Source organism: Leptodactylus fuscus, chromosome 7 (assembly GCF_031893055.1).
Source record: "Leptodactylus fuscus isolate aLepFus1 chromosome 7, aLepFus1.hap2, whole genome shotgun sequence".
Taxonomy (NCBI): domain Eukaryota; kingdom Metazoa; phylum Chordata; class Amphibia; order Anura; family Leptodactylidae; genus Leptodactylus; species Leptodactylus fuscus.
The window spans coordinates 68,367,271-68,378,830 of NC_134271.1; the positions used below are offsets into that span (position 1 = coordinate 68,367,271).

General features: G+C 40.3%; 1 protein-coding gene across 1 annotated transcript in view; it reads left to right on the forward strand.

Moving 5' to 3' along the window:
- Positions 1-9,635, forward strand: part of LOC142213695 (ninjurin-1-like) — a 45,799-nt gene extending 36,164 nt beyond the window's left edge. Inside the window, exon 5 of the mRNA XM_075282132.1 lies at positions 9,306-9,635. Coding sequence (XP_075138233.1) covers positions 9,306-9,453 — 148 coding nt within the window. The 3' untranslated portion in view covers positions 9,454-9,635. The remainder of the gene's footprint in view (positions 1-9,305) is intronic.
- Positions 9,636-11,560: the final 1,925 nt, after the last annotated feature.

Sequence of the window (11,560 nt, forward strand, 5' to 3'; positions counted from 1 at the left end):
AAGCCTTTTTGACAAACATTAAAAATGGAACTATTAATTTGTACTTGGTCTTACAGGCTATGAAAAAAAGCAGGGCATGTCCTATTTTTTGACAGATGAAATTTACTGTACAAAAAAAATAAAAAGATGAATGTGTAAATTCTTCTGAAAATTGTGTGATGTTTGTCTGATGATTGTTTTTGACTGTCATGTGCATGAAGCCATAGACTATAATGGGGTCCGTGTGCTGGCTGCCAGATCTCCACAGGGATCATGCGGACAGGAAAGTAGTTCACAATCTACTTTTTCGTGCGGGCAGCGCACAGGAATCAAATAGATCCCATTATAGTCTATGGGGTCCATGTGCTTTCACTGCACACCGCTTGCACTTGCGTTCAGTATTCTGTTCGGGAGGTGGCCATGCGGACTCCCTGAATGGAATACCGAAAAACAGATGTGAATGAGGGGTAAGGCTCCATGTTGGCTAATCCCATCGACACATTGCACATCGCTATGAAAAAACTGTGTTTTTCAAAAATGTATGTGTTTTTGAAAAATGCAGCATGTCAATTTTGCCAGCGGAAATGCTTGTGTTTTCCTACAGATGCAATGCGTCTTAACGCTGAAGCACCACATTACGAAAATGTAGTGTTTTACAGTACCTGCAAAGGGAATAGGATTCTGAATAGTGAATCCGATCCACACATTGCAGAAAAAAAACGCACAGTGGAAAAGCTGTGTGTTCAAAAATGCTTGCATGTCGATTATACCTGTGGAATGCTAGCATTTTCCGTATAGGTGTAATAAGGGCATAAAGCCCGCAGAGGAAAACTCTGCGAAAACGCAATGAAAAATGTTGCGTAAAAGATGCAGTTTTTTCTGCAGTTTTTTTTATCTTGCTATGATTTGCTACGTGGGTCCTTAGCCTAAGCCTAAAGATGCACCAGAATTATCAACCAGTGTAAGCTACTGTGATAAATCTGGTACACTTTCAGACTGCCTGTCTTAGTTTACACTGTCTAAATGTTAGTACATAGTCTTTCAGTAAATTCTGAAAATAAAAATGAAAAATATATTATTACTAGTACAATGGTCAGTCCAATGTTCCCTTCTAAAGTGACTGGCACAAGTGCAGCTACCGTCACATAAGATCTTTGGTTCCTGACCTGTGAACATGTAATTTCTAATGTTCATTCTTCATAATAAACAGCCGGGGAATTATGAGCCCCAACCCCTCCGAACCACATTGTCACAGGCTTTATGTGGAATAAATTAAGCACAATAATATCGAACAAACAGATCTATGCGACGCCAGATAAAACGCATTTGCTTTTCCACTAAAGAGACTCTGACGGATCTGCCCTGACAATTTCTTAGTAATTGTTTATTTATTCATTAACTTATGCTGTGGTATATTGGCATAGTACAGTGGAACAGAAAAGCCTATCTCACCATGGAAAAGCAAGTGCCTGGACAGATGGCAGACTACATCAGCAAAGAATAGGCAGCAATTAAAAGGAAATTCACTGTAGAAACACAATTATGTATAATGTGACACAGGACCCTATATATCCACGATCAACACAATGCGCCGAGTTATAATGGTCAGGTCTCAAGTCTGAAAATAACGTTATGATGTGGGGATTTGGTTTGGCATAGAAAACAAGAGTTTGTCTATTTAGAAAAACAATTTTTATATACCATACTAGAAAGAGTCAAATGTAAGGGGATCCCCAGTACATTAATCCTATCCAGTGGCGTAACTACTGCCATAGCAGCAGAGGCAGCTGCCACAGGGCCCGGGACATTAGGGGCCCAGTAACAGCCGCTACCGCTGCTATCATTATACTCGGGGGTCTTTTCGGACCCCCGAGTATAATGATTGGCGGACCGGGAGAGGGAAGAAAAATAAAAAACACTGTTACTTACCTCTCCACGATCCTGCCAGGCCTCCTTCCTGACGTCCTTTCTGACGTCACATGAAACCGGGCTGCGTCCCGGGTCATGTGACGTCCGACGTCATTGAAGAAGGATGGCAGCGGAGAAGACAGCATAGGAGCCGGGGGACAGGTAAGAAACAGTAATTTTTTATGTTTTTATTCCCCCAGGTCTCCGATTATTATACTCTGGTTTCTGAAGAGTATAATAATTGTTTATGGGTGTCCACAGTGGAGCATAATAGTGTGTGCAGGAGCCACTATGGGACATAATACTGTGTGCAGGGGCCACTATGGGGGATAATACTGTGTGCAGGGGCCACTATGGGGGATAATACTGTGTGCAGGAGCCACTATGGGGGATAATACTGTGTGGAGGAGCCACTAAGGGACATAATACTATGTGCAGAGGCCACTATGGGGGATAATACTGTGTGCAGGGGCTACTATGGGGGATAATACTGTGTGAAGGGGCCACTATGGGGCGTAATAGAACGTGCAGGAATGGGTTGGTCGAGGTCTTCGGCGTTGGTGTCGGTCGGGGGGGGGGGGGGGCATGTCAAAAGTTTGCCACGGGGCCCCGCCATTCCTAGTTACGCCACTGATCCTATCTAATAGCCGGAGTAATAAGCAGCTACCAAGAGCATGTCTATCTTTAAGGAACTAAAACAGCCATCCAGTAGATAGACCATTGTGTAATATTTTCCTGTGGACTGCAAAGAAACTTAACAGTTGCCACCGGGATAATCTATAGACTACATCTGACCACTGGGGTCTATGTAGAGGAAAATACAGGGTAAATGTAGATCTGTGGAGGCAGTAGGCCAAACTACCGACACCATCGCCTCTATTTTTTCCCCAAGACTGATTTCAACTCTGACTCTGCCATGGTCAGTCAGAAGGAGTAAAACCTCTCTAATTCATTATAAAGCTAGTGATGGAATTCCTAAGAAAGTGAATATGTAACAAATTATGTATCTAATTATACTATACAATACCAATAATTCAATTAGGCCGGGGATCCCATGTTGCAAAAAAACACCGTGTATTACAGTACTTGCAAAGTGAATGGGATTCTGGTTAATGCAAAAAAATAGAAAAAAATCAGGGCACTCACCAGCCAGTAGTAAAATTCACCAAACTTTAATAATCTTCCATAAAAATAGGCACTTGAACAGCATTTACAGACGTCTGTAAATGCTGTTCAAGTGCCTATTTTTATGGAAGATTATTAAAGTTTGGTGAATTTTACTACTGGCTGGTGAGTGCCCTGATTTTTTTCTATTTTTTTGCACTATATTGGACTATTTGTTTAACAGTGAGCACCACCTGAATGCCAGATCATCTAGTTTGAGATCCAGTGATTTGGTGTATGTTCACACTCACAGAACGGTGCCGCTGCTTTTGAACTTTTTTGCATTTTGTGGGATTCTGGTTAATCCTACCCACACATTACAGAAAAAAATCTGCAGCGGTAAATCACAGTATGTCAATTAGACCAAAAGAAACGCTGGCGGTTTTCTGCATAGGTGTAATAGGGAATAGAGATGAGCGAGTACTGTTCGGATCAGCCGATCCGAATAGCACGCTCCATAGAAATGAATGGATGCACCTGGTACTTCTGCTTTGACGGCGGCCGGCCGCTTAACCCCCCGCGTGCCGGCTACGTCCATTCATTTCTATGCGAGCATGCTGTTCGGATCGGCTGATCCAAACAGTACTCGCTCATCTCTAATAGGGACAGAAAGTCTTTCTGTGAAAAGCATTACAGTAAAAAAAAACACAAGACATCTCCACCGCAGTCTTTTTGGCTGTGGCTCGCTACGTAGGGCCTAAGCCTAAAATAATACATAATAATCAATTTATTTTGAAATCAGTATCAGTCATTTTTTCTCCAACTCCACAGCCCTAGTTTAATGTATTATTAAATGATGTTGTTATGACAAGAATATTTTACATTAGGTCAAGTATAAGATGCCTGGTAATAAGATAAGCTAGCATAAATGTACCCATCTGCGCACTATACCTAATGTGGCAGAATTTGAAGTCAAAATAGGCAGTACCCTTGGGCAGTCAGATGGACTAAAATCACTCCACTGACATTATTGAGGTGATCACACGTAGGAATTAGACACTGAATTTGTCAAGCAGAAAATTTCTACTTACAGAATTTGAAGCTGTATTTTGCTTTTATTGGGCAAGTACAAACTCCAAATTCCAATGGAAAAGGTATACATTTCCACCTTCCATTCATTTCAATGGAAGTTCTCAGGCAGAATCCGCTGGAAGAACCTTTGGGTCCTGCTCTGGGTTTAACTAACCCTAGGAGTGGTGAATTAGACCAAGCTATCTTCACACTTTCAGATAGCTGATAGGGTAGTCTATGTCTCTATTACACCAATGAGCCACCAATTTTGAACAGGGACTCTAAATACAATATTAAAGAGAATCTATGACTGTAATTCTATGCACAATTTATGTAAAGGAAAAGACTGCATTGAAAAGAATAACCTATAATTTCACTGTGACAATATAGTTAAGTTTATTTCCTAACTTGTCACAGGATTCTCATCTCTAAAGGCTGCATGATATAAAGAAAGTTAAAAAAAAAAAAACACTTGAAATATAACTACAGCTGTTCACAATGGCTGCTATCAGCAACAGGGATGAATAGGTTAATCATAAAACAGAGGTGCCCACTCAGCCATCAGGAGCTCATAATAACCCTTGATGAAGCCTATAAGCATCTGACTGGTCATCTCATTTACATATAATTAGCCCAGTTGAAACCTAATGAGAACAATTTGCATAAATAAATGTGGGTCTAAGATCCTGGCATGTCCATGGCCCTCACGGACAAGACCTGTCTTGATTAGTTTTGAAATTAAAAGGATGTACAGTATATTCAGTACAAGTTACACTGGGTTCACACCAGCGTTCGACAGTCCGTTCTCAGGTTTCCGTCTTCTGCATGCATGTATGTCCGACTCTGTGTCTGGTTTAATAAAAAACGGTTTCACTGCGGAGAGCATAAAACGCTCACTGCCGCTCATGGCTGGACACTTTTCATTCCCATTCAAATGAATGGGTTTGAAAAGATGTCAGCAGGTTTCCGTCTCCTGCCCTGTTTTGTGCAGGAGACGGAAACCTGCAGAACGGACTCCCGGGCGCAGATGTGAACGAGCCCTTACATCGCATTCTTGTAAGGTCTACGGTCTGAGCGGATAAAGAGCCATAATGCTAATTGTTGTGCAACTGACTGGTGAAACGTAATATAGCCAACAAGGGCACAACTCCCATTCGAGCATCATGGCCTGAGTGAACGATCTCTCAACTGATCATCAACTAATACATATCACTCATCAATATTACTCTGTCCCATCCCCAAGGATTCCTGATCCCACAGAGCTAAGACACTACTTATTTTTGGCCTTCCTACCTTATGGACCCACTATTTGAGTCTGCCTCTATGGACGGCACATACTTGGACTTTTATAATTCCAGTTTTTGTATATATTTCTTATTATTATTTATTGATAATCATTATCAGCAAAAATATTTACATGAATATAGAAAAACATAATTTAAGAATCACTCCAACAATTATTTGTCTATATAGTGCAACAAAGTATTTTATTAAAGAAAAATGTACAGGCTTTTATATATGCTTAGTATATATTTGTTTTGGTTTATGTGCCATTGATGTGTCGTCTTCCAAATTGATTCCCTCTTCCCATAAAATATACATCCCCTATATGTCCCATCACACTTCTAGCTTTGCAGAGACAGATGGACAGAGTCTCATCACACTACATTTCCACAGAGTCCCTAATCTAAAGACAGCAAGTGCCTAATCTAAGGGCAGCAAGACTTCTGTCCCCTAACCCAGGGTCAGCCACCTTCAGCACTCTACCTGCTGCGAGACTACAACTCCCAGCATGCTTCATTTAGATTTATCAGCATTCCAAGAACAGAAGAGCAAGTATCCATGCTGTGAGTTGTAGATTCACAACATCTGGAATCTTAAGGTTGCTGACCCTTCCCTAACTCACACTGCAGACTTTCACTGAGACGTAGCGTCAGCCTGTCTCCTCTGTCTTCTGCTTGCAGTAGACATCTCCCAGCAGAGAGCAGGGGTGAGGATTGTAAAACTGCATCTTGTAAAACATACTGGAGATTGTGCACACAATACACACAAAGGGCACAATGACTCAAAGGAATTTTATAACTGTGTAGGTCATCATTGTAGGGACTCACCTATAGCTATAAAGGGTGCAGAGGTAGCAATCTCTACCAGGCCCAGCAGTCTCAGAGGGAAGTATTATACATAGCACATGGTAAGGGGGTCCTTCCGGATTCGTTGCATTGGAGTTCTGTACCTTCAAGTTAAGCCTCTGGACTCACCTACCATTTTACCTCTTTACTGTTCCCTTACATAAGGCAGTAATAATGGGCAATGAGAGAATGGGGAAACTGGGAACACATGATACAGTTGTCTACAATAAGAGGTTTTAAACTATATAGATGTAACAAAGCTGGGATAAAAAAATCTGCTAGAATATTGCTGGAGAATTAGCATTATCTAAAAAAATTAAAAAATAAAAAAAATTCCAGGGTTGCAGGTAATTCCGACCGCTAAGATAGAAATAGGATAAAAAACAGTGGTCGAGAGTAGATTCTTAAAGATGCACAATCCGTTGAGGCAATACAGGTGGTAATGAATCTAGACATTCAATGTAAGTCCATCCAGGTAGAAGGTTCCAATCTTAGTACAAGATCTGAGCGTGTATGTATTAATCTAATGAATTAATTGTTCTCATAACTACAGCAGATCGGATCATAAAACAACCTTTGTGTCCTTGCCTGGCATTATAATGAGTATGCCCTTTTAAAGGACCATATTACATGCATGCAAATGAGGCAAGCAGTGATCGCTCCAGCTTACCCATCTGTGTACAAGCAGGGATATTCATAATGACTAGTAATAAGGAGCCTTTTGAGGCCTGCCTTGAAATCCGTTGGTTTATATAATAATCCAGACTACAAGACACTAACTTGATAAAGCTTTCATTAATCATTATTTAAAGGGATTTCTATTCAACAAGTAGATATGGTCACTTTGTTAACAAAGAATTAAGTCTGAATCTCAAAGCAAATCAGTCTTCGTGTGCTCCCAGCAGGGCGCCAAATGCTGCCAGACATTAAGAGCCACCAGATTTAGAGATACTTAGAAATATTTAGTATATTCTTCGAACAGTGAATGCAAAGCTTGCCAAAGAAAAGATTAGTCTGTCAGAAGATTTGTTACAAGAGAACGGGACTTTCTCATTATTATTTGCAGTCAGGGAGGGAGAAATAGAATCCAAAGCGATAAAATATTTGTATATAAAGGTCTTATCACCAAGCGATGGACAATTATATGGTATAAAATATCAGAGGAAGAGTAATGTCCACCACTTAGTATATGGGATACCAGACCCAATAACATTGGAAAGTAATTATCAATCCCAACCTTCTCCTCTCCTGCAGAAGACAATAGATTTGTTTCCAATAGGACACTTTACCATTTTCTCCTCCATATATCAGTATAATGGTCTTATTCATTGACCCGTCCAGAGAGGATGGAAACAGCTGGTATCTGAGCATTAGTTTGTAAAGAGATTCAGGAAAAATACAGCAAGATTAGAAAGGATAATGTCTCGGACTTCAGGATAAATCTCTTGGTTAGGAGAATAAGGTTTCCTTAATATTTTAGTTTTCTTCAGCTGCGGCTCTTGTGTGTGATCACATTGGTGCCTGCAGACATTATGCCATTTACTAGGCGCAAGGTTAGCATTTGGAAATATGTGAAGGTTGGAAACTCATGTAAAGTCTGCCAATCAGCTGTATTCTGTCTGTATCATACCCACAAAGAAGGGGCTGTGACACTCCAGGGAGCAGAGAATCCCCTACATTATTTATGCTGTTACAGAACCATACATGCAGTCATACCTACTATTACTACTACAGATCACTGCAGCATAGACAGAACACTGTGGCCCTTTAATCAGCAGTATGGTGCTAGTAAAGGAACCCTCCACCAATCAAATGTTGTCTTAAAGGGGTTATCAAGGAATTGAATAAACCACAAAGGAGACCAGATGAGGTTCAGAACAAAAAAGGAATCAGAATCATACTCACCTGTCCCTGGCGCTCGGTTGTGTGCTGCCACTGAAGCCTTGTGTCCCACTTGAGCACTGAGAACAATCAGTGGCCTAAACAGTTGCTGGGTTGGAACGTATGATGTAATTCACACTGATTGGTGTCAGCAGTCACACAGGGCGAAGGACTACAGGTACAGCGCAAGATCAAATAGACAACACCAGCAACAATAGAGCACCAAGGACAGGTGAGTATGATGATTTTTTTTTTTTATCTGACGTCTCCTCAGCCTCCTCAGTTGTTTCTCCAATTTCTGGACAACCCCTTTAACTAAAGATTGTTAACAGCCAGAGCATTCAGGTGCACAGATTTTTTTGACTGATATGCCCTTAACTTTTAAATGGTTCACAGGCCACAAGATAAAATAATGCAGATCACTGAGCTGCAATACCAGACACAGCCTATGCATGTATGTGGAGCTGTTTCTGAGAGAAAACCAGAATCTTTTTTATTAAAATCATAATAGTCATATATAAAATCTATATTGCCTTCTGTTAATTTAGCTTTTTTTTTTCAATCAATAAGGGAAGAAATACTGTTACCTCCTAATATGCCTTCTGTTAAGGACTCTATTAGGTGGATTGTTACTCAATAGTCTTGGGGTATGGGTGCCTCTGTTCCTTTAGTCTACTCATGCCATCGAAAATAACATAACTATTTTAATCTCTCACCTGTACCCTGGTTTCCTTAGCTAGTTCCTCTTTCTTTAAAAAAAGGTCGATTTTTCTTTCTCTGTAGACCTCCACAGACCTTCATCTGGCCCTACAAGTATGGTCTTAATAAAGTAAATAACTATAGGATTTTTCTAGTAGGAACCTTACAGCAATCACCCCAGGGTCCTATTATATCCATACACACCCCATGGGTATTGTCCATGATGCCACCTAAGATAAGTGATCTCAACTCTACCCAATAATAACATATGATGAATATTGTCAACTTTCGCTGTAATTCCCTTTCTTCCAGTCTTCTGGATGGTTTCTAAACCTCCACAGGAAAGGCAAAATAAACCCATTTATCTCCTAACTGCTAAACTGCCAACTTAGACACAATTAGACTTCATGGTTTTAAAGTGAGAGGAATCCCATCTCTCAAGGGGTTACGTTATCATTACAATTAGAGCATATACCAAGTTCTCTGTCTGTGCGTTGCCTTTGATCATTGATCTGCCTTCATCTCCTCTTGTAGAGTACACCTGCTGAATAACATTGTGACCGGGCTAATCTTAATTATCACAGCTGTCAATGTGTTCATCACTGCCTTCTGGTTCTCTCCTCTTCACTCGACCCCTGAGGACCACAACTTTCTCAATGTAGAAACCGCTGCTGCGTGTTAACAGGATCCGTGTAATGTGAAGCCTTCTGTGAAGACTGAAGTGTTCCGGACAATGTAGGATACAATTATGTGGCTCAAGCTGACGTGAGTTCAAGGCCCCTTTGAGAAGACGGATTACTGCTTCTCGGGTTGGAGTCAAATGAACAAGCTTTCTGGGAAGATTATCGACCTATGGTTGGGTTATGTTTTTACTGCCATATATTTCTATACGAAAAATGTGAAATTAGGTTTTACTAACTTAGACTTACATCATTATAGAAAGGAGGGATAATACAAGGAGTCTTCCAAATATTGGTTCATTGTTACACCCATCTTCAGTGTGCCCTGAAACTTTGACTGGATCACCACAAATTCCTTCTGTAGACTTTGGAATGGTATTGGAGCTCAAACTCAACTAGACCTAAGCAAGTTCTCTGTTGGACAACTGAACTGGTGGTTGGTACTGGGGGTTTTTTCTACTGTTTTGAGTCCATTATTCTGTATATGTCCTGAGTCTGCAATGATAATAGCATAATTTATAATGGGATTAAAACGGGTATATAGATGTGTCCTAGAGTGTAGACCTTCATAATCGTTTCCTCAGCTACCTCACTCTGACGCTGCCTGTCTTTCAAGTTTTTTTATGCCTTCTCCTTGAATATTTTTTCTCTGTCACATCTTATGCTACTTCCTTCTGCCTAAGTAGGAGGCGTCTCAAAAATCTGTGTAGGATAAAGGGGAAGTCTATGGTACAGCAGTTAGAACTTCCTGTATCCAATACAAGGTGGTGACCTAGACAGGAATACAACTAGTTGCTAGGCAATGGGAACTTACAAATCCTGCAGCAGAGAACTAAAGGTAGAAAGGGGGATCTAAAAGAAGAGAAATAATCATAAATTCTGAAAACCTATATGTAAGCCTCATTAAACTATGTCTCTGCATTTACTGCAGTGGAGATAGGCTTTAATGTTACTCGAAATGACCAAACAAGAACAAGCAGTAATATAGTATGGCACATTAGTCAAACATCCCAGCTCAAAAGACTTCTAAAGAGCTCCTGGATCAGCAAATAACAGGGCCATCAAATTGCACAATTGTGGTGTTAGCTGTACGTGCGCCAAGCTAATTTTCTCAAAACGACTGTGTCAGGTTCAGCCAAATACTCATTTAATGAGTAAAAATCAAAAGTAAATATTGACCATCTGCTCTACGGGTTTATATATTGTTTTCCTAAGATCTCATCCTTCCTTTGTTTGCCAGTATCGTTGCGCTGGATATTTAGAAAATACATATTTTTTCCGCAGCGCAAGAAGCGAAATTTGGTCATTAGCATACATGCGGTTAGTTTAATGGTGTTACGTGATGAATGAGTTCTTGGAGAGGAGATATGTATAGGTATATAGGCTCAGCAGCTGCAGGGTTCTCACAGGGAATTAACCGATTAAAGTTGGGTGAATTCAATTTCCAAGTCATCGGATATCACAGCAATTTAGTTCTGTGCATACACGTAAAAGAACCTGACACCTCCTGTATATCAGCAGCCTCAGGCAGCGCATCACACTCAGCAGGCAACTGGTATAAAAACATATTTAGATACGTGTCAAGTATTTAGCTTCGTATATCCTCCGTTAATTGGAATTTTAGAATTTTGATGAAACTTGTATACTTCTAAAATTGAGAGGGGTACTTCTTTTTAAAGGATTTTACTATATTTGTGTTATTAATAAAGAAACAAATCTACAAAATAAAAAAGACTCCTGCTACAAAATCACCACTATATCTACAGCTTTTTTGGTGCAGATTTTGCTGTAGTTTTTTGAGCCAAAGCCAGGAGTGTATTGACCAGAAGGTAGAAGTATAAGAACTTCCTATGTATTTCCCATTCCTTTTATAGCCATTCTTAACTTTGGCCCAAATAAATGCAGCAAAATCTGAAACAAAAAAAGGGACCTCAGTCTTAAAAAGGTATTTCCATTTGGGACATTTATGGCACATCCACAGGGTGCCATAAGTCTTATAAATACCTATAAATACCTGTCCCACCTCTCAGACCAACGTCTTTGTCAAGAACAGAAATTCCAAACCCACATCATCTGACTGCAGTGAGTGAGGTGTATGGAGTACATAGA